General features: G+C 42.4%; 2 protein-coding genes across 2 annotated transcripts; both read right to left on the reverse strand.

Annotated features, from left to right (window-relative positions):
• Nucleotides 1-7,017: 7,017 nt before the first annotated feature.
• On the reverse strand, nt 7,018-9,576 carry LOC116217935 (green-sensitive opsin-2). The gene is made up of 5 exons (XM_031568309.2): nt 9,130-9,576; nt 8,830-8,998; nt 8,526-8,691; nt 7,877-8,116; nt 7,018-7,773 (listed from the first exon to the last, which is right to left on the reverse strand). Exons 1-5 carry the CDS (start codon nt 9,488-9,490, stop codon nt 7,672-7,674), a joined length of 1,038 nt encoding a protein of 345 aa, XP_031424169.1. The 5' UTR covers nt 9,491-9,576; the 3' UTR covers nt 7,018-7,671.
• A 13,986-nt stretch (nt 9,577-23,562) lies between these two features.
• On the reverse strand, nt 23,563-25,958 carry LOC116220551 (green-sensitive opsin-2-like). Its single transcript, XM_031568311.1, has 5 exons — nt 25,512-25,958; nt 25,212-25,380; nt 24,908-25,073; nt 24,259-24,498; nt 23,563-24,155 (listed from the first exon to the last, which is right to left on the reverse strand). Exons 1-5 carry the CDS (start codon nt 25,870-25,872, stop codon nt 24,054-24,056), a joined length of 1,038 nt encoding a protein of 345 aa, XP_031424171.1. The 5' UTR covers nt 25,873-25,958; the 3' UTR covers nt 23,563-24,053.
• Between the last annotated feature and the right edge of the window lie 372 nt (nt 25,959-26,330).

Here is a 26,330-nt window from a genome sequence, read left to right on the forward strand (position 1 = left end):
GTAAGAGTGTGCTTAAAAGGAGTGGAGGAGATTGGATGCACCCAAAGCTGATTTGATGTTATGTTTGAATGGGTTTGTTGTGGTTGGATATCTCTAACTCAAGAGCTAAAAAGGACCATCAAGGGTGTAATTTTATATTAGTCTTTGTATTGCCTGCATGTTATTTGGCATTTGTTGGCTACAAATGCATGTTGTACTTGAGCATTATTAAGCTCAGGGTGTAGTGATACTCTTAATGCAAATCTGGTTGGCTAGTGTGTTGATATTTTTACTTGATTCCTCTTGACGATATCAGTAATCTCTTTTAAATCTCCCTGGGAGAGTATATAGAATAGAATAGACTTTATTTGCCATTGTGCATTAGATACACAACGAAATTTGTTTGTGCAAACACACAAAAAAAGTGCAGTTGTGCTGGGTGGAGGGTAGGAGGGTTGTGTGATTATTTAGTTCTGTGATGGCCCTGGGGATTAAACTGTTCTGTAGTCTGGAGGTGCGGGCTGTAGTGGCCCGGTAGCGCCTGCCAGAGGGTAGCAGGGTGAAGAGATGGTTTGCGGGGTGAGTCTCATCCTTCAAAATGCCACATGCTCGGCGGAGGCAGCATGTCCTAAAGATATCGTCCAGGGGAGGCAGTGGAAGTCCAATTATTCTCTCAGCAGACCTTATGACCCGACTGAGGGATTTCCTGTCACTGTCTGTGCAGTTGACGTACCATGCAGTGATATAGTATGTGATGACACTTTCAATGCAACAGTGGTAAAAAGACTTAAGCAGCCCCCCCCCCCAAAAAATACACACTCAACATCCCAAGCTGTGGGTGCCATAGACATGGTGCCCTTTCCTATCTCAGTGGCCTGACGAACTTTGACAGTAGGCTAGGTCAACTTTTCGAAAATGGCCTCAAAAAGACAATAGGAGTCAGGAGCAGACAAAAGAAAGAGAAAGAAACTGCGAGATGATGCCCGTGCATCACTTCCAGGTAAGTCCATGTGTAATTATTGTTAAATACGGGAAATGTGCTGCTAATTTAATGGTTACCCTATGCACACACCTCGAACTAGCTGACGTTATTGCTAATGTTAGCACACTCAAATATGGTATAACTTAGGTGCAAGTAGGGTTGCCAACCGTCCCGAATTGTCCGGGACATCCCGAAATATTATGGGTGATTTTGATTTGTCCCGTCAGGGACAGCTCCAGTCCCGTATTCCAATCACAGCCTTTTTATTTGTATCCGTGAAAAGAGAAAAATATAACAGTTAAGTGTAATCTGTGCCCTGGAGACAAGAGCCTCTCAACTGCACTTGACTCCACCAGCATTTGTTACGCCAACACGAACAGGTGAAACTTGTAGAGAGAGATCATCATGCCTCGACTGAAGGACAGACTTCCCCAACTCAAATAGAGTATCTTAAATCACGATTAAATTGGAAACTTGCACATTGACTACTGGTTGTTTTCATATTTCATATCAGCATTCTTTACACATAATGAACTGGCGTTATGGTGTTATATGTGTGAATATATGTGTGAATATGAACTCATGAATATGAACTCGTTCATACGAAGTGTCACAGGCACCAATTTTAATTGTAGAAGTTAAATCGAGGAGACTATAACATTAGCTAGATAACTAGCTATCATTTCATGCAAACAGAAATCTTCCATTTAAATCGTTTGTTATTAAAAGTTTCCTTAGCTGCAAAGTTATGGATCTGACAAGAGGTAAATAGCGCCCCTTGACCCATCTAAAACAATGTTAAAACTGTGGCCAGGCAGTGAACTGCAACCAGTCTGAGTTACATAGGACGTTGAGGCCCTGTTCGAAATGGGTTAAAATGCTACGAATGATGTTCTGACTCTGATTCTGATCGGAGCGCGGGCCAAAAAAAATCGAGCGTGGGCCCCAAATTGGGCAGCCTTGGTCTAATGCTATTTCAAGAAAACAACATGAAATTTGAGAGAAACTTGTAATAATTGTCATGACTATTACTATGAACAATACACCCAAGCAAGTACAGTAGTGGTTTGCCAAAATTACACTGAAATGAATAGGTTTATGGTATGGCTAATGAAACCTTGCGATTTCCATTATTGTTGGTCAGCTGTTGGCGTGCGCGCACACCTGGAAGACATTTTTTTTCTCGGGGGGGGGTTATCATAAAGGAGTTATGCTTAGGGCACCAAAATGGCTAGCAGCGGCACTGCACATAGGGAGAACATAGTGTGTTTCCAGGTACATGAAAGGGTCTGACCCTATTGTGCAGAGTGCAATGATTTTGACAGTGTCGGTGTCCAGGAGGAAAGTGAAAAGTGAAAAGTACAAGTACCCAGGAAAATAAAAGTAAAAGTACTACATCAACAATCCTACTTAAGTAAAAGTAAAAAGTACTTACTTTGAAATGTACTTTAAGTATTAAAGTAAAAGTACTCACACAATGGGTTGTCTCAATGTCTAGGCTGTGCCATTTTGATAAAGAAATAGCTACTGGTAATAAATGCCTCTACAGATGTCACTACTAGTAATAATTATAAGCAACAACATTTGTTAATTGGAAAGGTTGGTGTACTTATTGTGCCTACCATCTGTAATACTGTTCACACTATGTCTTACAATTCTGCGGATGACAAGTTATCTACCAGGGATTATTTGCAAAGTTAATACCATTAAGCCAAACCAATAAAGACACCATGTGATATCTTTAAATCTTTTATTTAATTGTAAACGTGTAAAAAAGGGAAACATGGAACATGAAAAACAAATGTAATTGTAAAACTGGACAGAACAAGGCACGCTAGCTTGACATAGCTAACCTACCAGCTTTATCTTACCAATACGTTAAATATATAATGAAGATACAATCATGTTTTTTGATGCTATTGCTGTATGTCAACATGCATTTCGCTAGATAACATTATAATATCATGTCAGTAAACGAATTAAATACATACCGGTATATCAATATTCAAAAGTCAGGGACTTTAACTTAGCATAACTCTGCTTACCTCGATATGCTACTTTAAATTTGAGGGCGAATTATTGAAGGCTAGCAACTCCTTTTTTTGAGGGAGACAGGAAACGCATTGAAACCTCCAGGAGTCATTCTTGGGGCCTTTGAACTCGAACATATCTTTTAAATAGGGCCAAGGGTGGCTCATATCAGAGGGCTCAGTTCAGGCCGACTCTGGATCCATGTTGAATAGGCAGTACTAGTCAGGCTGTCTGTTGCATGTTCAGGTATAACAGGCAAAGGTACCGCTAGTGCTGCTGCCAGACGCGCACTCTATCAACTCCAAAGATATCAGAGCCACCTGATTGGTTTAAACTTCCAAAACAGCAACGCAACGCAATCCATAGTTTTGTGTAGGCAACATTTTGGTGAAACTGTGTTCATAAAATGTAACGAGTAACAACACATATTGTAGAAATGTAGCGGAGTAAAAGTATAGATAATAGCAAAAAAATGTAATGGAGTAAAAGTAAAAAGTATGCATTATTATTTTTACTTAAGTAAAGTACAGATACATAAAAATGTACTTAAGTACAGTAACGAAGTAAAAATACTTTGTTACATTCCACCACTGCACATATGTCTCCTTCTTGTCCAGGTGTGTCAGCGTTGTATGGAGGGCTGTGGTGATAGCGTCAACAGTGGACCTGTTTTCCCTGTAAGCATACTGATGCTGGTCCAGGGAGCGAGGGAGGGCAGCCTTAACGCGCTTCGCCACCAGCCTCTCAAAGCACTTGGCGATGATGGGAGTGAGCACCACAGGTCTATAGTCATTTAAAGTGCTGATGTTGCTTTGCTTGGGCACTGGAATAATAATTGCTGTTTTAAAAGAGGTTGGTACGGCCGTTTTGGCTAAAGACATTAAAAATGTCCGTAAAGACATCTGCAAGCTGGTATGCGCATTCTTTGAGCACTCTTCCTGGAATGGCATCTGGTCCCTCTGCCTTCCTTGTGTTCACAGACCTGAGGACGCGTTTTACCTCCTCTGCTGTTACCATGGCTGTGTGGTCTGTGCCAGCAGGTGGGGAAGCAGCTCCATTATCTAGCCCAGATGTCTCGAAGCGGGCATAGAAGTGGTTGAGCTCCTCTGCTAAGGAGGCATTGGTGTTTGTGGGTGGGTTGCGGCTTCCCCTGTAGTTGGTGATCTGTTGTATGCCTTGCCACACTTGTGTTGGGTCTCTGTTGTTGAAGTGGCCCTCAATCTTCTCCCTGTACACGGCTTTGGCCTGCTTGATGCCTTTTTTCAAGTTGTGCCTGGCTATGCTATATAACCACTATCCTTACCATTGCAGACAACAGGTCTACACAACTGCACTGGACCTGCACTTGACAGAGATCAAGAAAGTTGATCTCGTGGCCACATTTTTTGTGTTTTGAGATCATCTTGAGAAGATGAACGGCACAGAAGGCAACAACTTCTACATCCCCATGTCCAACAGGACAGGGCTGGTGAGGAGTCCTTTTGAATATGAGCAGTACTACCTGGCAGATGACTGTTTCAGGCTGTCTCCGGGCATCAGTCTCCCCTCCATGATATCTTTGGGGACACATCCTTTGTTGGGTCGTATGGTTCCACAGTAGTATGTATTAGCATTCAGCAGGTTCCTCACTAATGAAATAGAAGACGAATTGTTTGCATACAAGTGGTGGTCTTTGTGTAGGTAGTCTCTCATTAGATCCATTTGTATCCCAAACCATGATCTGCCACACACCCCTCATTGTCTGTATATACATTGAATGCCAAATAGTATCCTGTCAGATCCTAATACCCCATCTGGCCGGTTTCTTAGGCATATACTGTTTCCACAGTAACCTGTGATCAAATTGAATCATAGCCTCATATGCTGAGAGATTTTTCCATGGCTGAAGTTTTGGGAAGTTCTCCTGGAAGACACACATTAACGGTCTAACTTTGTGAAGCCTGTCACCAGAGTGTACTGTCCCTGAGTTGAACAGTGTAGGTATTGCACAGCTCCTCATGTCATGGCATGGTGCCTGCCACATAGGACACTCATAAGGCTGGATCGGGTGAACAGTAGTCAAGATAAGAGGGTAAGAGGGTAAAAGGCTAAACGGGTAAACGGATACCCATGAGGATATTTATTAACACCTTCATCTCCTCCGCAAATGTACTGCACCAGGATGCAAGAGGCATAGATGTTGGTGTTTTCCACCAAATTAGCAAAACACGCAAGCCCTACCATCACTCCTGCTAAAGTGGTCTGTGGCCCTGAATCACTAGAGTATGGATGAAGGGTAGGATCAAATGCATCTCTGACCCAAGCGAATGACTGGTTGGCCCCCTGCTGTGCTGAGAATCTGCCCTGCCCTCTCCTACTCATTCTTCCTCTGCCGCTTCCATGTCTCCCTCCTTTCCTCTGTCCTACTAAAGGTTCTCTGTGCTCATCAGGCCTCTCGTTGTTCCTGTTCTCCTCCTCCATGTCCTCACTCCTCTCTGCTGCCACAGCACCCTCAATCGCTTCACTACTCTCCGATGAGCAGGAACACCCGACGTCCTGACACATAAAAGAATAAAATATTCTCCCATAATTGTAAGCCATCAAAGTGGAAGACATCCGTGTTTCCTTCATTCCCAAGGATTGATTCATTTCATGGAGTGATTTAGCCAACAAGATGCAACAAAAGATAAGGACTTGTTCCCTGATTCTCTCTCTGCCTCCCTCTCTCTTGCACGGGCAATTGTTTGCTGTCACATCACCTGCTGAATATCTCAGGGTGAACTACATATGCACAGATAAGAACTAATAAAAAAATAGCAAGATTATCTATTTTGGTTGTATGTGTTATACTGTATAATTAGGTGACATATTAAGAAAATATATTTCATAGTTAAGAAATATCTACATTTGTAGTAGTGATGTCCTATACCATGGTCCTATATGAGCACTGATTTCATTGTGACAGGATCAGTCTCTCATATATCACAGCTATAAACTTACAACTTAAACATCACAACATATGACTAGCTGGTGGACGAATAATCTGCCTATCCAATATGAGGTTTTAAATATATTATAAATGACAATCTTGCTCTTGATAGTGTATTTTGCTTCTGTTGTTCCCCATACATTTACAGCTCAACAATGGAGAGGATATGAATAACTAGTAGAGACGAACGAAGAGTAATAGGTAATGCAAAAGAATGAAGCGACCTTTGAACCGGCGCGGTTGCATCAGTAATGTCTATTGTGAAGAAAGGTGCTCGGGTATAAGTGACAGGTGTGTTTCAAGTTTTGGCTTAAAATCTTTATTAATTTAATTAATATCATGGATATGCAAAAGTGGCTCAGGAGATTCCACTCAACAACTGGCCTCCAGCTCTTCTAATGGGGAGGGATTCCACGTGTTCAGACCTTGCATTTTAGTGTTATTATCGGGGAAACCCTTTAGTTTAGAGCCCTAAACAAATATGTACATAACTACTGTGCTACAAGAAGTCCTATAAGTAGGCCTAAAGCATAATTTGTATACATCAGACGTTGTTTTGTTTTTTTTGCTGCTGGTGCTGTGTGTAGTGTGTCTTTATCCGCATGGTTGTATGTATGGAGCTTACAGTGTTGGGGAAGCTAGTTTGAAAGAATAGTTTTGCAAGCTACCAATTATTTCATACTAGAAGTTGCTGAACTACAGCAAAGCTACACTAAAGAGAAATATAGTTTGGTTAACTAAAGCTGCTTAGAAAAAGTAGTTTTAACTACTTTAAAAATGATCAAATTAATAATGTGCATTTCATTTGAACTTATTACAAAATAATCACATGCCGGCATGTATGCCACTCAATTGAGTTTATAGCCAAAAAAAGAAGTGTTGTAATTCGTCTTAAAAAAAACATCATTGACCAAGGCCTTCTCTGCTCGTATTGCAGGCCTAGTATGTGTGGATTTGTTGATGTAACTTGACAGTCAATGCTAGCAACCTGAGAAAAGCTAGTCTTTCATGTAATTGACTTTGCTGGGGCATTCCTGTTTGCACAAATGTAAGGTCCTTGCCCTATCAGATTAATGACACTGGTAAGACGCCTCATTTGATGCAGTCATTTATTTCACTAGAAGTTGTTTTTGTTTTTTGCTTTTTCTTTGCTTTATAAAATACTGTACATACACAAAAAATAAAACAGTCACACTAACAAAATATTTGTTAGCAGTTAAGCAACATAAAAATAAAACCTCACAATCCATTCAGTGATAAACAATCATTCAAAGGTGTTAAAATGTCAAATACCAACACTATCATCACAAAGTATTTGTCAGTTGTACCAGACAGTTCATATACCATGTTACATTGTGCAGTGTATTGCAGTGCAATACTGCAAGTTTAATGCTCTTTGTACAAAGTAAATGTATTTACATGTACACATGATGGATATTTAAAAAAAGCATTTCGGCTGAAAAAATTCAGATGGACAAGGAAGTTTTGACTGTACTTACTGGTGCAAGTCAAAAGCCAAATTACATTGTGGTCTAATGGACATTGGCAGACTTTGGTCCAAAATAAATTTCCAACCAAATCTGAATAATTTTTTCCAGTATTATTATTTTCATCCAGAAATACCACATAACATTTAGAGAGCAACCAACATTGAGTTTGTGCCATCGGCAACTGTAGCTTGTTGACAGGTAAATCGGTGCAAGTATGATGCTTATGCAGGACCCACTGAAGACACTTCTGTCTTGCTTGCGGACACTGATGCTTCATCCTCAGGGGCTTTGCCAAAGACTGTCTGCATCATGCAGCTACGGAACTACAACACAAAGAAAAGGAATTTAAAGTGCTTGGACAAAATAATATTTTTGCAAAACATAAAGCTGGAATTTCATTTAAATGATAGCTGGCGAAAAACGTACCTGTTTGTTAAGCACCACATAGATGATGGGGTTGAACAAGGCTGAGGACTTTGCGAAAAAGGCAGGAATAGCCATGGACTGAGCAGTGAAAGAAGATCCCTTATTCATGAAGATCCAGCCAGCAAAACTGGCATAGGGGGTCCAAGCAATCAGGAAGCCACAAACCATCAGGACGCACATACGTGTCACTTCCCTCTCTGCCTTCTGGGTGGAGGCTGAGTCCTGCTGTTGGGCTGCAGCCTGTTGGTAAGAATAAGATCCAGATAATTTAATACTACTGATTGATTCATAATAATGATGGCATTTCACCCTTTCAAACTAGTGCACTAAGTTATTTGGCTGTACTTTATCGTAAGTAGTCTTAAAATGTCTTAAAATGAATCTTAAAACATACTAAATGATTACAAGTTATAGCAGATTTGGGAACTAGGATAAATACTGTTAATCAGTGTTCTGTTCAATGAATGGGACATTATAGAAAACCACTAAATGTTGAAAGTGCAGCTGAACCTTGAAACAAAGTAGGCCTACATAGGAATCACGTGTATCAGTAAACTATTGTACTGGTGCCTCTTACAACCATGCTTATAGGTTCAGAAAGTTTAAAACCCACAGCTTTCATTTCCTTACAAAAGTAGCAGATTCTTACCGCTTTGACTGTGAGGACAAGGCTTCCATAGGTGAAAAAGATAGTAACGACAGGGACACAGAAATGACAGGTGAACATGTAGATCACATATGACTCGTTATTGTATCCAGGGCTCAGGGTGTAGTAGTCAGGTCCACAGGAACACTGCATTCCCTCAGGGATGTACCTGGGTTATAAATAGTGATATGAATTAAGATCCAGCATTAGGAGAAACCAAACCCTGTTATCATCCCCCATCCTTGCTATTTTTCAGTATAATAGAAAACAGGTCCTCAGTGTTCTCAATGATAGACACCAGACATACCTTGACCAGCCAACGAGGGGTGGTGCGGCACATGCCATAGCCATGACCCATGTGAATGCCACTCCGGCTCCAGCATGGGTAGTACCAAACTTAAAGCTGCCCATGGGCTTGCAGACAACAACATATCTCTCAACAGCCAGCACAACCAGTGACCATAGGGCAACTTGACCTGAATATGGGCAGGAAACATACAATTAAAATACATTATTGTGCTATATACCATATATACAATATTGCTGTAATATCATGAAAATGCCTGCTAGAAATTGATGAGGTCTATTTAAACTAATAATCAGTTACCTCCAAGAGTAGCCATGAAACCTTCAATAGCACAACCCGTGGCTCCAAAGACGAAGTAGCCATTAAGAGCTGAGGTAATGGTGATGGTGAATCCAAAGCAGACCATGATCATACCAGCAACAGCCAGGTTGACCAAAATAAAGTTGAGAGGCTGACGAAGCTTTTTGTGCAGTACTGTCACCAACAGTGTCGCCCCATTGATGGGGAATCCCAGACTGATAAGTATAAACATGTAAAAAGCAAGCATCTTGAACTGCCATGGTTCAGCCAGGTAGTACTGCTCATATTCAAAAGGACTCCTCACCAGCCCTGTCCTGTTGGACATGGGGATGTAGAAGTTGTTGCCCTCCGTGCCGTTCATCTTCTCAAGATGATCTCAAAACACAAAAAATGTGGTCACGAGATAAAGTTTCTTGGTCACTGTCAAGTGCAGGTCCAGTGCAATTGTGTAGACCTGTTGTCTGCAATGGTAAGGATAGTGGTTTTATACTCTCCCAGGGGGATTTAAAAGAGATTACTGATATCGTCAAGAGGAATCAAGGAAAAGATCAACACACTAGCCAACTGACCGGATTGGCATTAAGAGTATCACTACAAGTACAGCATGCATTTGTAGCCAGCAAATGTCTAATAACATGCAGGTAATACAAAGACTAATACAAATTACACCCTTGAGAATAAAGTATGGTCCCATTTAGCTCTTGAGTTGAAGATATCCAACCACAACAAACCAATATATCTTTTCCATTCAAGGTGGTCCTGTTGTAGCTGCACTGTCATCAACTTGCCCTTCATATCTTTTTACTTTATTTGTCAGTGTTTTTCATTTTCATTATACTTTAAACACTTTCATAATGCCTTTTTTGTTCTTGTATTTAATTTTTCAGGATAAATAAATTACCAGTACCAGAGTTTAGGTCACCATCCCCTTTTCACAGATTTCGACACAGATAATTCCATTTGTAAGGATTGGACTCTTTGTGACTTTGAAAGCACATTTTTCCTGGCAGCTCCCAAGGCTAAGCTCTGTACTCTACCCTTGGTGTAAGATGAAAAGATTACTGATATCGTCTAGAGGAAACAAGGGAAAGGTCAACACACTAGCCAATAGAAAGGATTTGCTTTAAGACAATCACTACACCCGCAGCTTAATAATGCTCAAGTACGACATGCATTTGTAGCCAACAAATGCCAAGGCTAAGCTCTGTACTGTACCCTTGGATGTAAGATGAAAAGGTTTAGAGGAAGGGTAAGACAACAGATGTAAGGGGAGGAGTAACAGTGTGCTTTAAAGGAATGGAGGAGATTGGATGCACCCATGTGAAATGCACACATGCATGTGGAACCATCATACATGGTATAAAATGGGTAGTTGGTGTCCTGTCAGATTTGTAGGTTTGAGAAAAAACTCTATTTTGTGATTCAATTAAAACTCTTCGTTCTTGTTGATTCCTGAAGAAGATCTTCAAAAACTTCAGCAAACCGAAAGAATGTGAATCAATAAGGTTTATTTAGTCAGTGCAATACCAACAGCATAAACCTGAGCTCGAGACAACACTGATATCACAAAGGTTTGCACATCACTTTATACATTTCATTGGCGCCTTTCCTGTCACCATAGATCGTTTATAGCCCTCCCAATTGTGCATATATGGTCTTCCAGTTTTATTGTTTATTGTTACATCCATAGGCGGAGATCCCGGGGCGGGGCCAACAATCAATGTTAACACAAATAAATAATTTTATATAATATAGTAATATTAAATAAAAGCACCACAACACAAGCGGTGCTAATTATAAACGTTAAACAATGTGTTTTTTAAGTGTTTAAAAATCATGATCCCCCTATTCCTCAAAGTGGTTTGGTTAACATGCTGTTTCCAACGAGCGGAGCAGCTCTGTGTTTCAGTCAATCAGCTCTGTACAAGGTCAAATTGTGAGGATACCTGTCACGGAACGAACAGACTCTGAGATAGGAATACTTGGAACTGAGTTTATTGCAGACAGAGACAGCCAGGGACACACAGGACAGACAACAGGTTGTAGACACGGAGATGCTGAGGGGTTAATCCTCGAGAACACAGTCACAACCCACGGAGGGGCGCAGGCTCGTAGCACTGCTGGGAACTGAGGGAACTGAGGAAAACGTCGCTGCGGCAAACAAAACACGAGTCACACTCGGCAAGGTACTAATGTAAACCTTGATCTCTCCGGGAATAGGTTCTTGGTGTAGTGGACGTATAAAGAATCACGGACACACAATTTCGAACTGAGAAGACTTTACTAAAACTCCAGCCACAACGAATAACTCTCCTTTTCCTTGCTTTCTAGAATCTATCCAATTACCCGCAAAGCATTATGGGTATTACAGTTCTTACACTACTTCCCCCTTCAGAAAATAAAACGTCCTCGTTTTAGCTGATCCACATCAATTAGTAACATTACTGACATAAGAGTAACAAGTGGAGCCTGTGGGGGGAAAAAAAACACATACACACACACAAAAAAACATCCCACAAAATGCAGTTATACTGTATTCTGCCATATATTGTCGCTATCCATGCTGGGCCCTACCGCAGTGTATCTATAACCATCCCAATCTACTGGTATTTCCACTTTATCCAGAAAGTTAGTCAGTTCACTTTAAGATAGGTACAGTATAAAGCTCTGAAAGAAAACTAATCAGATAATTAGACAAAACTCAACTGTATAACTGAACAAAATACATGTTGTAGGCCTATACTATATGTGAACATACAAAACAGTTGTGAAATTCCTTAAGTGTCATCTCTAAAACGGTGGGGAGGGCGCACGATGCGACCTAATCTGGTTCTCCGTTCCTGAGGGGTGTGTGCTTCAATGGCAGGTGTGTTTGCCACAGGATCTGGGGCATTGTCCATTGTTTGAGATGCAGGCTCATTTGCCCCAAGCTCACAGACATAAGGCCGTGAAGCTGAGAGGGTCATGAGCTGGGAGCCAACACCCTGATTGGACTCAGCCTGGATGTTCTCAGGAGTAGTGGGGGCCAGGTTACAAGTCCATGGTGAACGGTAGGGCTTTAGGTGATTATAGTGAACCACCTTAGGCTTTGCCCTCGGGTCCAGTTGGTCTTGTAGGTTGTAATCCACTCCAATTTCCCCTGAGGATGAGTCAAGGCGTTGCAGTACTTTGAAAGGTCCAGTCCATCTAGGAGATAACTTTTGTCTGGCAAGTGCAGGAAGATTGACCCACACAAGGTCACCTGCTTCATAAGCATTGTGCCTCATGTGGCGGTCATAGTAATGCTTCTGTTTAGCACCTGCCATAGCTATGTTGTCTGCTACCATGTTAAATGCAGAATAAAGTCTGTGTCTCACAGCTGTGGCATATTCACCAGGGGTTCCAGGTGTAGCATTTGTAGCCATTGGCAAGTCCCCAAGGATGATGTCTGCCAGCAAACGAGCTTCTCTACCATGAGTCAGAAAGAAAGGCATATGATTAGTTGATGAATGCACACTTGTATTATATGCAAACTCAACCTGGTGTAGATGATCATCCCATTCACCCCCTTTGGTGTAGAGGAACTTGGCTAACTGATCTTTAATAGAGCGGTTGGCTCGCTCTACCATACCGGCATCTGACATAGGATGATAGGCGGTTGTCCGTGTCTTGTGAATTCCAAGGTGTCTGCATAACTCTTTCACCAAATCCGAATCAAACTGGCGGCCTTGATCTGGGTGTAGACTGCGTGGTACCCCGTGTCTACTGATGTAGTCCTCAAACAAACATTTTGCGACTGTTGTTGCTGTTTGGTTAGGTAGTGCATATAAATCCATATATTTTGTAAAGTAATCCATCACAACTAGTATGTAACGGTTACCTTTATGACTGAGTGGCAGTTCAGTGAAGTCAGCAGCAATTTTCTCAAAAGGCCTACTTGTCACTATGTTTTGCATTGGGGCCTGCTGGTGTGGAATCGGTGGCCTGCGTGCCTCACATACAGGACACTGGAGACACCATTGGGTGATGTCCGTGCTCATATGGGGCCAATAACACAGAGTCACTGCATTTTGGAGTGTTCTTTTGCTGCCAAAATGTCCCGATAGTGAATGTCCATGTAACATCTTAAAAACTTCATTCTGCAACCTATTTGGGACAACCACTTGACATACAGGGTCACCTGGTGGGGGCCGGACCCTACGACACAAGATGGAATCCACAATGACAAGTCTGGGAAACTCTCTCCAGTAGTGGCGCAGCTCAGACCGCTCGCCCTTCAGATGTGAAAAGGGTGGTCTAGTGTCATTCAAGACCCATTCACTGACAGTTTTTAGGATAGGATCTTCCTTTTGGGCATCCTGAAGGGTGTTTCTGTTTATGTGTGAGTGGGTCACTGGGCACAGGGTCAGCCGCGACAGGCTGTACTGACAAAGTCAATGCCGTACGTTCTGGTGACGCAGTCGCAGAACTGACCCTCTGTGTTTGAACCGACACAGAGTTCACAGATACGGTCTCCCTTATAGGCATACTGTCTTCGATCCTACATGGACGCCGTGATAGGGAGTCAGCATTGCAGTGTTTAAGACCTTGTTTGTGTTCAATTGTCCAGTTATATGGGTCAATTTCCAGTGCCCATCTCGCTCTGCGCCCAGTCGGATCACCATCCAAGGCCATCTTTCTCAATCCTAGGAGAGGTTTGTGGTCTGTAATGATTCGGAATGGATGACCCGTGAGGTACTGGCGGAAATGGCGTATGGACCACACAATGGCCCACAGTTCCCGATCAAACGTAGACCATCGTCTCTCAGTTGATGTGAGGGTATGGCTACCATAGGCAATGACATGCTCCCTGCTGCTATCATTTAACTGTGAGAGCACACATCCAATAGAGATGTTAGAGGCATCAGTAAAAAGCAAGAATTCTTTAGAGAAATCTGGATATGCCTGGATGGGAGTATGTGTGAGGGCATGGCGAAGAGTGTCAAATGCGGCTTGTTCCACATCAGTCCATGAAAAAGTTTTTCCTTTCTGAGTAAGGGCATGTAGAGGCTGTGAAATCTTGGCAAACTGATGTATAAAACGTCTGTAATAAGAACAGAGTCCCAAGAATGCCCTAACCTCAGTAGGATTCTCAGGTGTTGGCCAATCCCTCACTTTGTCAATATTCTTTGGGTCTGGTTGCACACCTGAAGCAGATACAACATGTCCTAAGAATGTCACCTGAGATTGCACAAAGTCACACTTTGACGGTTTCAATTTAAGGTTTGCAGCTCTGAGACGTTCAAACACCTCCTTCAAATGCAGCAGATGAGCAGAGAAGGTCTTACTGTACACAATTATATCGTCAAGGTACACTAAGCATGTTTTCCAAGACAGTCCCTGTAGTACAAGCTGCATAAGATGTTGAAATGTTGGGGGTGAATTTACTAAATAGCCATAAGTAATTGCGTCAACAAACCCATCACCTGCTGGGCCAGCCAGTCAGCAAGCATAACTAGACATAACTGAACACATAAGAAAAATAAATAAATAAATAAAAAATGTATATCACTGGGCTACAGACAGCGTATGTTGTACCCTGCAACCCTAACAAAGCTTACGACTAAAATCTCCACATGTACCAAACCAAACTAATTGCTAAATGGCAGCATAACTAAACATAACTAATGCTAAACCAAACTAAATGCCAAACCAAACTAAATGCTAAATGCCAGAATAGCTAAACACATCTAAAACACATGCAATACCCCCCTAATCAACATAACTGGGCTACAGACAGCGTATGTTGTACCGTGAAGGAGTGCGGAAGATCCCGGGTACAGCACACGGCGCGTATTGCGACTGTCACCAGCCAACTAAATACTAAATAAAATCCCCATACACCCAGCCAGGCAGCCTCTCTCTCTCTCTCTCTCTCTCCCTCTCCTTTCTTATCACATTGCTAATGCCTATAATAACCCACTCACTCTGTTCTTTTTCTTTCTCTCCTAATCTAGACTATCTTCGCCATGCGACGCTGCTGTAGTCTCTCTACCCGGTCTACCTGCAGAAACCCTCGACCAATTGCACCCACCGCCACTGCACTGCCGTACACTTACTCTACCTCATACCCTATGCTAGCATTTATATACAATATATATTATTGCCACCATTGACATGTTTCTCTGTTCCTACTCCCCTTACCCCTGTAATAGTAACCCTATCAGCACAGTGTATATCCACTAAACTGGTCTTGTCTGTATCATGTATTTACCACTGGATGTCTGTATATATATTATGTACATCTACCAAATGCAGGCTATGTACAACACCTGTTGTTTCCCTTCCCCTTCTGCCACACAACCCTCCTCCCTTCCCCCCTTCCTATCTCCACCCGGCCGACCTCAAGCAGATGGGTTCCCCCTTATGTGCCGTGGTTCTGCTTAAGGTTCCTTCCTGACTAACAGGGAGTTTTTTCTTGCCCGTGTTGCCATTGTGCTTGCACTAAGGGGGTTTCAGGCTCTGGGCTCTGTAAAGCGCCTAGAGATAATTGTATTGTTATGGCGCTATATAAATAAAATTGAATTGAATTGAATTGAATTAATCCCATTGGCATGACTGAAGTGATAGAGAGAGCGGCCAGTAGTAAACGCCAATTTTTCTTGGTCTTGTTCGTCGAGTTGGACCTGCCAATAGCCTGATGACAAGTCCATGGTGCTGAACACAGCAGAGCCACCCAGTGCATCTAGTGTGTCATCGGTTCTGGGCAAAGGGTGCGCGTCTTTGACAGTGACTGAATTTAGTGCCCTGTAATCAATACAGAAATGCCAATTTCCATCTTTTTTCCGCACCATAACCACTGGCGCAGCCCATGGGCTATGACTCACTTCGATTATGTCTTGTGCCAGCATGTCTTCCACTTGTGACTAGATCACAGACCGCATGTGTGGAGAGGTGCGGTAGGCACGCTTTCTGATTGGTGAGTCTGAAGTTGTATTGATTTTGTGTTTGACTAAATTAGTTCTTCCAAAGTCATTTGGAGTCTTGCTGAACACATCAGTGTATGATAGTAACATAGATTTAAGTTCAGAAAACTGAGAATCTGTAAGACTGCCACACTTCACGTCAAAGACTGCGGAGATGTTGGTGGGGGGGCTGATACCTGACAAACTGTGGGAGCAGCTGTACTGATTTCATTGTCCGTTACAGGGGTGAACTGTCCTAGCTGCATACCTGGTTGTAGCACAATGGGGGTGTTTGTAGGGTTCATGACACGCTCAACTGTAAAACCATTGTCAGCTCTTGCAAGTGTGCGTGCTACTGCAACCCCGTCCAGGTCTGTGTGGTATGGCTCCAAGAGACCATTGTATCCCGTAGGTGTACAGAGATGAGCAGCAACAGGCATCAGCTTCACTGCACAATGCATTTCACAGTGAGGAGGTATGGTGGTGCATTCAGTAACATGGGCAGAGCAGCTGTCTGGTGTCATTTCTGTGGTGCTCAGCAGAGGAAGATCTTGATTGTGAAGGTGGCACAAACCTCTGCCTAAATCTAGCACAGCAAAATGTTGTTGCAAAAAGTCCCAGCCAAGTATAATAGTCTGACTAACATTCCTAATAACTTGGACTTCATGCTGTAAATTTAGTGAGCCTAGTCGTAGTGCAATGTTCACAGTGCCAAGTGTGTCCAAATGTTGCCCTGTTACCGATTTGGATAAGACAAAGTCCTTTTTGAGAGGCCTTCTGTTCAATGATGGAAGTGACATTCTTATATTCTCACTAATAAATGAAATGCTTGAACCAGTGTCCAACATAATATGCATGTCAGAACCTTCTACTATTCCCCTGACGTAGGCAGTGAAAGTGTTGCAGTTTTCGTTGTCTGTAACAGCAGAATTATTTTGCAGTGTATTTTGTTGGCCACAAGGTGGCACTATTGCACAATGAGAGAAAGGGGCTAGGTGGAGGCTAGCTGATGGATGCCCCACTGAATCAGCTAGTTGAAGTTTCCCTGCCGATAGTCATCCTGATACCCATGGTCATGGTGGTCATGTTGATCACCACCCCTGTCATCTTGGAAAGAGACACGCTTGCGTACTGGACTTGGGCTGTAGCGGCGGTTTCTGATGTTTCCACTTGGTCTGCCTTGGTCGTGGCATGTCCTCATTCGAGTAGTTTGGGTGACGATCAGGTGAGAATTTGTAGTGGTGGAAATCTCTAGACATCTCTCCCCTGTGTGGAGAGGTTGGTCTGTCTCGGTCACGTCCGTAGTAGTCCTGTCTGCGATTGTCCATACTCTGGCGTGCAGAAGAATTCTGGTATGTCTCAGGAGACAGATGACGACGACCCATGTGACTGGTAGGTGAAAAACTGCGAGCATATCTCTGTGCTCCTGGGGAGTATCCTTGGTCTCTGCCACGTGGGGAAGGGGACCTCTGATGACGGTTTGGTGAGTAGGCATTGTGGCGTGATGTCAGGGTTTGGGCATTAATTGTCAGTTTTAGGTCAGTTAGATCTTTGCTTAAGTGTCTGACTGTGTCTGTGAAATCTTGAACAACTTTATGAAGAGGTGCAGTACTGTCTGAGATTGTGTTGACTGACAGGGTTGTGGCACCGCAGCTGTTTGTATGAGGGGTAGTTGGTGGCATAAGTTTAGCAGCCTGCCGGGCACGCTCTGCTTGAGTGGCAATATCAAAAGCCTCTTTGAATGTTTTTACTCCTCTCTCATGACACTTAATTTGAAGTTCCTGATCCAGCCCTGCCAAAAAACTTATGAGTTTCATATATTCTGCAGCATTTGGTTCAAAGTCTGGAAAAGCCTCTTTCACTAGTCTACATACATCAGCAACATACACTTCCATGGCCTCATTGGGCTTCCTACTACAGGAGTTAGTAAAATCCTGGAAGGACGCAATTATGTCCGTTCTGCCAAAAGTATCTTGCAACTCTCTCTTTGTTGCTGCAAACGAACGTCGTGTTGCAGAGGGCAAATTATCCCAGACAATGAAAAGTTCAGGCGGTAATTTAGTGGGCAACTCTGTCGCCATTACTGCATCCAGATTCACACCAGTGTCTCTGTAGCGCGCTTCCTGAATTAACGTCTGGCCCACAACTGGAAAGACTCACTGCCATCATTCCGAAATGGCGGGGGCAGAGGGACATCCCGAGCCTTCTGAGGGACCCGTGCGGCGGCGGCAGCAGCGGCAGCTCCATTCTCCTCTACTGACATTATTCAAATGTAAACTAAACTCACTTAGCACCAACTAGCAAACGTAAAGGTGCGCCCTAGCAGCGAATCCTATCGTAGCAACTAAAACAACTCACACTTCACAGCTAGCAGTAGTCAGTTTCGTAGTGCTGGAGAAAAACTTCAGACGAAACTCGAACGTGAAGAACACCGCTGCCACCAGTGTAAACCTTGATCTCTCCGGGAATAGGTTCTTGGTGTAGTAGACGTTTAAAGAATCACGGACACACGATTTCGAACTGAGAAGACTTTACTAAAACTCCAGCCACAACGAATAACTCTCCTTTTCCTTGCTTTCTAGAATCTATCCAATTACCCGCAAAGCATTATGGGTATTACAGTTCTTAAACTAACTAAACCAGAACTAAATACTATAAGCGAAACCGGAACTAAGACGATAAACGTAACTGGTACAAACTATGACGGAGCGAATGTAAGCCATATGAAAGTCAGGTCGCGGGAAATCCAAGGTTGTTTATCCGTTGAAGTGCGATACCAGACACCGCGTGAAGGGAGTGTGAGGTATATGTAGGGGCTGTGACAGGTGTGGGTGATTAGGAACCAGGTGAGTGCAAACGCGGTGCAGGTGAGTGAGGATGCAGGTGTGAATGATCAGTACTCCGGTGACTGACAGAGCATTCACACGCTTCCGTTGGAATGCGTTGATCCGTCAGGGTTGACGGATCTCCATTCACTTTGAATGGGGTGACGTCATCCTTTGCCAAAATGAATTATGGCTCCGTTGGGTTCCTGTGCGTTGCGTTTCATGCTTTGCTTGCAGCAAGAGTTGAAGAATGTTCAACTTTTCGTGAGGCAATGCATGCGTCAGCCAATCAAATTGCCTTTCATGCATAACTGACAGCACAGGCGCTAGCCAATCAGATCCCGTATATGCTTCTAAAACGCGGCAAGCTCAAAAAAAAAAGATGGCGACCAAACTCCGTAGATGGTCGTATTTGTACCTAAAAGTTGTTTGTTTGACTTGTTTGCTTAGATTTTTTAAAAGTTACCGAGAAATAGACACTGTACAATGTAAAAACCCATTTATTGTAACTGAAAAATAGGTCTGATAGGATTTGCGAGGTGTGTGAGCACCCTACCTAATGTTAGCATGCTACTGCTTACAAGGTAAGCAGCTTGCTAGTGGCGTGATTGGTTTGTTGACCTGTCAATCTCACTATAACGTCTCTGGTATCAACAGAACCCCATGCGCCAGACTCCTCCTCCGCCATCCGTTGGCGCAACGCATTCCAACGTGCACGTCTGAATGCTCCGTAAGCGTGGTGCTGGTGAGTGAGGCGAGAGAGTGGAACAGGTGTATGTGATTGGGGATCTGAATGCAACTGATGAGCGTGCAGCTGGGAGCGTTAGTGAGCTGAAGGGGGCGTGGCCGAAGCGGAGCTCCGCAGGAACCTGACAATACCAGCCTCACTAGTAAATCCTCTACAAGTAAAAGGCAGTAAGTCATTTATCACACCACTTTTTCAACAAGCACAGGCCTGCAACCTGAAAAGTGACAATTCTCCTGCTGTGTGCAAAAGCTCAAACTTGAGCTTGTTAACAATCATTAGCTAGTGGCTTAACCAGCGTGCTGATTAAAAAGAGGCTGATTTTGGACAAAGCACACACACTTAGGGTGACCAGACGTCCTCTTTTACCCGGACATGTCCTCTTTTCGAGACCTAAAAAATGCGTCCGGCAGGGATTCCAAAATCGTCCGGGATTTTGCCTCGTCAGATATTTGTGTTTGTCTGGGTCTTTCACAAACTAGTTATTACGTCCTTACAAGTTTTGGAAAGCGTATCTCCCTTACAATCCACCTTCTTGCGCAAGCTCTGACTGTAGCGCGAACTGTCATTGGTCGACCGCCTTCCCAGTGTTGCCAGATATGATAATTATCCTCCAAATATGATAATTTTGACCCTTTCATACATTACGCCATTTCCAATCTGGCAACACTGAGCACCTTGCCGCCTCCACTAGTTGCATCGTTTACAATCAGGGCTGTAGTGGAGGGTAAACGCCGTTTACGCACCTCTGGAATTTTGGAAATAGCATTTACGCACCTCTAAATATCGTTTACGCACCTGTAAGTGCCGTTTACGCACCTCAAAGTTCCATGGGCCTTGTATTCTGCCGTTGGAATAATCAGAAATAAATTTGGTGTCATTTTAAAACACCTACATTTCAAATTGTTGAACATATAAACGCTGTAGTCTGAATCATTTTCATCTGCGCTGTATTATGGTATGTGACCCTCCAATCGGTGCCTTGGCTGCGGCAGCGACACCAATCAGGATCCAGGAAGTATGTAAACACATACACGTTGTGGATTAGCCTCCCTGCCTACCTGTTCGGAATGGATTAATTAGCCATGGATATCAGGCGATTTTTGAAGAGACCATCAGTGCTCCCACTCCCACAGATGCCCGCAAAAGGCCTCAAGTACAAAGTAAGACTGAAGAAGATCAATTCACGTTTTTAAACGTTGTTTTGGTTTGGACAACATCGCATTAAGACAGGGACAAACTCTATTAATAACGTGCTTGCAAATACGATGATGGAGGTAACAAGCCAGCCTTCCCGGTGCCATCTAAATAGGCCTAATAAAACGTCAATTATTTCAGCAATTGAAGATGCATGAGTAATTATCCTCACGCATATCGCTGTAGATTAGGCTAATTCATTGCAAATTGTAGACAGATTATTTGCAAACCAGTTAGACATAGCTAAGTGAATTGCTAAGTGAAATGTTTTAGCTTAGCTATAGAATCTTCCATTTTCGAGGTCAAGGTCAAATATAAGTGTAGCAGAAAAGAAACAGCAGAACAAGCATAAACCCGACCGGTGAGGCAGAGGTACTGTTTTCCTCCCCTCCGTGATTTTTTTAATTTTATGTCAGATCAGCACTACTAAGAAGGTTCTACTCATGCGCTCAACCCAGTTTGTGAGGGATTGCGCAATCTGAGATGAGGCACAGCCTCCCCTCCCCGTATGTCTTAATATAGCAATTGTTGTGTTGTGTTGACATTGGAGGTTTCTCCAATGGGAAAGAACAGGGGAAGTGTTTAATTGCAGCATGATTTCTTTTTATATTATACTTTTCAGCTGTAACACCCAGGGCCTGTTTCCAGAGGCCTTACATTTTTTTAGGTCCTATAGAGGTCCTTTCTTTTGTCTCCCCCCCACCCCCTTCATTGTTGTGAGGCCTACACATACTTTTCTTTACTGTTTTCTTGAAATTGAATAAACTACAAACACATTTATTCACTGTCATTGATTTAATATGACTTTAACTGATAACATAATGGAATATAGCCAGGACAGCCTTACAGAGTCGCAACGCTTTGTGTTGCGTTGCTTCGCGTCGAGGTCTGTCTGATCACAAAATTCATAGTTTACCCACTACAGCCCTGTTTACAATAGTACATGACATCTGCATGTGAAAAAGATGTCCAAAAACTCCGTTGCGGGGAAGGGGGCGGGGTCCCGCGACAAAGTGTCCTCTTTTTCACAAACTCAAATCTGGTCACCCTACACACACTGCTCTTTTTCCTCCTTTCTCCCCTGTCACTGCCGCTATGCTACACGATATGTAAAGAGGCTGACAGACATTGGATCTCATTCTCAAACGCAGTTAAGAACACGTTACAAAGTTCCCGGGACAATTCTGGCATTCATGAAAGTTTAGCCATGGTGGAATAGAATAGAGAAGACGTTCATTTACATGCAGCTGAATTCCTCCTTGAAGAGCGTTAATTTGCGTTTGAACTGTTGACATTATTTGTCTGTGAGGTAGACGTTTTGTGTAAGTACATTTAATGCCGTTTAGCATAGAGATTTAAAAAAAGACGTCGAATTTCTGTTTGTAAATGTTAAAAAAGAGAATTCGGTATTTAGCAGTAAGTTATACTAGCTCTCGTGGTATCGTGCTACATTTATGCCACATTATTTGACGTGAAATGTATGTGTCTCTTAATTTCTGTCTGTTCCAGACAGGTTTACAAAATCAAACGTCCTGTATGAATAATTGCATGCTGATAACTTCAGTAAACTCAAGCGAAACAAGACTTGTGGATTCACTTGAAATTCATCATCTTTATTCTGCAAAGAAAAGTGTTATCTAGCTGTCTAGTCCTGCAAGGTAGCAAACGCAGTACGAGGACAGCATAGAGAGGGCGATAGGGCCAGACCACAATTTGTGTACGTCCCCCCCCAGGTATTACTCTCTGAAATGTTATCATGTATTGTCCCCCCCTACAACGAAATGGGATCTCCGCCCCTGGTTACATCCCTTTATCTAGCATCTTTTTTCCGGTTAGCAACCATGATATGAATAACTAGTAGAGACGAACGAAGAGTAATAGGTAATGAAAAAGAATGAAGCGACCTTTGAACCGGCGCGGTTGCATCAGTAATGTCTATTGTGAAGAAAGGTGCTCGGGTATAGTAACAGGTGTGTTTCAAGTTTTAGCTTAAAATCTTTATTAATTTAATTAATATCAAGGATATGCAAATGTAATTCCACTCAACAACTGGCCTCCAGCTCTTCTAATGGGGAGGGGTTCCACGTGTTCAGACCTTGCATTTTTTTGCATAGAGCCCTAAACAAATATGTACATAACTACTGTGCTACAAGAAGTCCTATAAGTAGGCCTAAAGCATAATTTGTGTAGATCAGACGTTGTTTATTTTTTTTGCTGCTGGTGCTGTGTGTAGTGTGTCTTTATCCGCATGGTTGTATGTATGGAGCTTACAGTGTTGGGGAAGCTAGTTTGAAAGAATAGTTTTGCAAGCTACCAATTATTTCATACTAGAAGTTGCTGAACTACAGCAAAGCTACACTAAAGAGAAATATAGTTTGGTTAACTAAAGCTGCTTAGAAAAAGTAGTTTTAACTTTAATGATCAAATTAATAATGTGCATTTGATTTGAACTTATTACAAAATAATCACATGCCTGCATGAATGCCACTCAATTGAGTTTATAGCCAAAAAAAAGAAGAGTTGTAATCCGTCTTAAAAAACATCATTGACCAAGGCCTTCTCTGCTCGTATTGCAGGCCTAGTATGTGTGGATTTGTTGATGTAACTTGACAGTCAATGCTAGCAACCTGAGAAAAGCTAGTCTTTCATGTAATTGACTTTGCTGGGGCATTTCTGTTTGCACAGATGTAAGGTCCTTGCCCTATGAGAATAATGACACTGGTAAGACGTCTCATTTGATGCAGTCATTTATTTCACTAGAAGTTGTTTTTGTTTTTTGCTTTTTCTTTGCTTTATAAAATACTGTACATACACAAAAAATAAAACAGTCACACTAACAAAATATTTGTTAGCAGTTAAGCAACATAAAAATAAAACCTCACAATCCATTCAGTGATAAACAATCATTCAAAGGTGTTAAAATGTCAAATACAAACACTATCATCACAAAGTATTTGTCAGTTGTACCAGACAGTTCATATACCATGTTACATTGTGTTTATTGCAGTGCAATACTGCAAGTTTAATGCTCTTTGTACAAAGTAAGGGTATTTACATGTAGACATGATGGATATTTTAATCCATTAATTATTTCCAACCAAATCTGAATTATTTTTTCCAGTATTATTATTTTCATCCAGAAACACCAGATAACATTTAGAGAGCAACCAAAATTGAGTTTGTGCCATCGGCAACTGTAGCTTGTTGACAGGTAAATTGGTGCAAGAATGATGCTTATGCAGGACCCACTGAAGACACTTCTGTCTTGCTTGCGGACACTGATGCTTCATCCTCAGGGGCTTTGCCAAAGACTGTCTGCATCATGCAGCTACGGAACTACAACACAAAGAAAAGGAATTTAAAGTGCTTGGACAAAATAATATTTTTGCAAAACATAAAGCTGGAATTTCATTTAAATGATAGCTGGCGAAAAACGTACCTGTTTGTTAAGCACCACATAGATGATGGGGTTGAACAAGGCTGAGGACTTTGCGAAAAAGGCAGGAATAGCCATGGACTGAGCAGTGAAAGAAGATCCCTTATTCATGAAGATCCAGCCAGCAAAACTGGCATAGGGGGTCCAAGCAATCAGGAAGCCACAAACCATCAGGACGCACATACGTGTCACTTCCCTCTCTGCCTTCTGGGTGGAGGCTGAGTCCTGCTGTTGGGCTGCAGCCTGTTGGTAAGAATAAGATCCAGATAATTTAATACTACTGATTGATTCATAATAATGATGGCATTTCACCCTTTCAAACTAGTGCACTAAGTTATTTGGCTGTACTTTATCGTAAGTAGTCTTAAAATGTCTTAAAATGAATCTTAAAACATACTAAATGATTACAAGTTATAGCAGATTTGGGAACTAGGATAAATACTGTTAATCAGTGTTCTGTTCAATGAATGGGACATTATAGTAAACCACTAAATGTTGAAAGTGCAGCTGAACCTTGAAACAAAGTAGGCCTACATAGGAATCACGTGTATCAGTAAACTATTGTACTGGTGCCTCTTACAACCATGCTTATAGGTTCAGAAAGTTTAAAACCCACAGCTTTCATTTCCTTACAAAAGTAGCAGATTCTTACCGCTTTGACTGTGAGGACAAGGCTTCCATAGGTGAAAAAGATAGTAACGACAGGGACACAGAAATGACAGGTGAACATGTAGATCACATATGACTCGTTATTGTATCCAGGGCTCAGGGTGTAGTAGTCAGGTCCACAGGAACACTGCATTCCCTCAGGGATGTACCTGGGTTATAAATAGTGATATGAATTAAGATCCAGCATTAGGAGAAACCAAACCCTGTTATCATCCCCCATCCTTGCTATTTTTCAGTATAATAGAAAACAGGTCCTCAGTGTTCTCAATGATAGACACCAGACATACCTTGACCAGCCAACGAGGGGTGGTGCGGCACATGACATAGCCATGACCCATGTGAATGCCACTCCGGCTCCAGCATGGGTAGTACCAAACTTAAAGCTGCCCATGGGCTTGCAGACAACAACATATCTCTCAACAGCCAGCACAACCAGTGACCATAGGGCAACTTGACCTGAATATGGGCAGGAAACATACAATTAAAATACATTATTGTGCTATATACCATATATACAATATTGCTGTAATATCATGAAAATGCCTGCTAGAAATTGATGAGGTCTATTTAAACTAATAATCAGTTACCTCCAAGAGTAGCCATGAAACCTTCAATAGCACAACCCGTGGCTCCAAAGACGAAGTAGCCATTAAGAGCTGAGGTAATGGTGATGGTGAATCCAAAGCAGACCATGATCATACCAGCAACAGCCAGGTTGACCAAAATAAAGTTGAGAGGCTGACGAAGCTTTTTGTGCAGTACTGTCACCAACAGTGTCGCCCCATTGATGGGGAATCCCAGACTGATAAGTATGAACATGTAAAAAGCAAGCATCTTGAACTGCCATGGTTCAGCCAGGTAGTACTGCTCATATTCAAAAGGACTCCTCACCAGCCCTGTCCTGTTGGACATGGGGATGTAGAAGTTGTTGCCCTCTGTGCCGTTCATCTTCTCAAGATGATCTCAAAACACAAAAAATGTGGTCACGAGATAAAGTTTCTTGGTCACTGTCAAGTGCAGGTCCAGTGCAATTGTGTAGACCTGTTGTCTGCAATGGTAAGGATAGTGGTTTTATACTCTCCCAGGGAGATTTAAAAGAGATTACTGATATCGTCAAGAGGATTCAAGGAAAAGATCAACACACTAGCCAACTGACCGGATTGGCATTAAGAGTATCACTACACCCTGAGCTTAATAATGCTCAAGTACAGCATGCATTTGTAGCCAGCAAATGTCTAATAACATGCAGGTAATACAAAGACTAATACAAATTACACCCTTGAGAATAAAGTATGGTCCCATTTAGCTCTTGAGTTGAAGATATCCAACCACAACAAACCAATATATCTTTTCCATTCAAGGTGGTCCTGTTGTAGCTGCACTGTCATCAACTTGCCCTTCATATC

The sequence above is a fragment of the Clupea harengus genome, chromosome 5, assembly GCF_900700415.2.
Source record: "Clupea harengus chromosome 5, Ch_v2.0.2, whole genome shotgun sequence".
NCBI classification, from domain to species: Eukaryota; Metazoa; Chordata; class Actinopteri; order Clupeiformes; family Clupeidae; genus Clupea; species Clupea harengus.

Bases quoted from the DNA above. Each gene is read 5' to 3' on its own strand.
- LOC116220551 (XM_031568311.1), bottom strand. From the start codon at position 25,872: ATGAACGGCACAGAGGGCAACAACTTCTACATCCCCATGTCCAACAGG. The intron at 25,381-25,511 runs GTAACTGATTAT...GCCCATATTCAG, and splicing joins TTTCATGGCTACTCTTGGAG to GTCAAGTTGCCCTATGGTCA. The intron at 24,156-24,258 runs GTACGTTTTTCG...TTTGTGTTGTAG, and splicing joins ATGTGGTGCTTAACAAACAG to TTCCGTAGCTGCATGATGCA.
- LOC116217935 (XM_031568309.2), bottom strand. From the start codon at position 9,490: ATGAACGGCACGGAGGGCAACAACTTCTACATCCCCATGTCCAACAGG. The intron at 8,999-9,129 runs GTAACTGATTAT...GCCCATATTCAG, and splicing joins TTTCATGGCTACTCTTGGAG to GTCAAGTTGCCCTATGGTCA. The intron at 7,774-7,876 runs GTACGTTTTTCG...TTTGTGTTGTAG, and splicing joins ATGTGGTGCTTAACAAACAG to TTCCGTAGCTGCATGATGCA.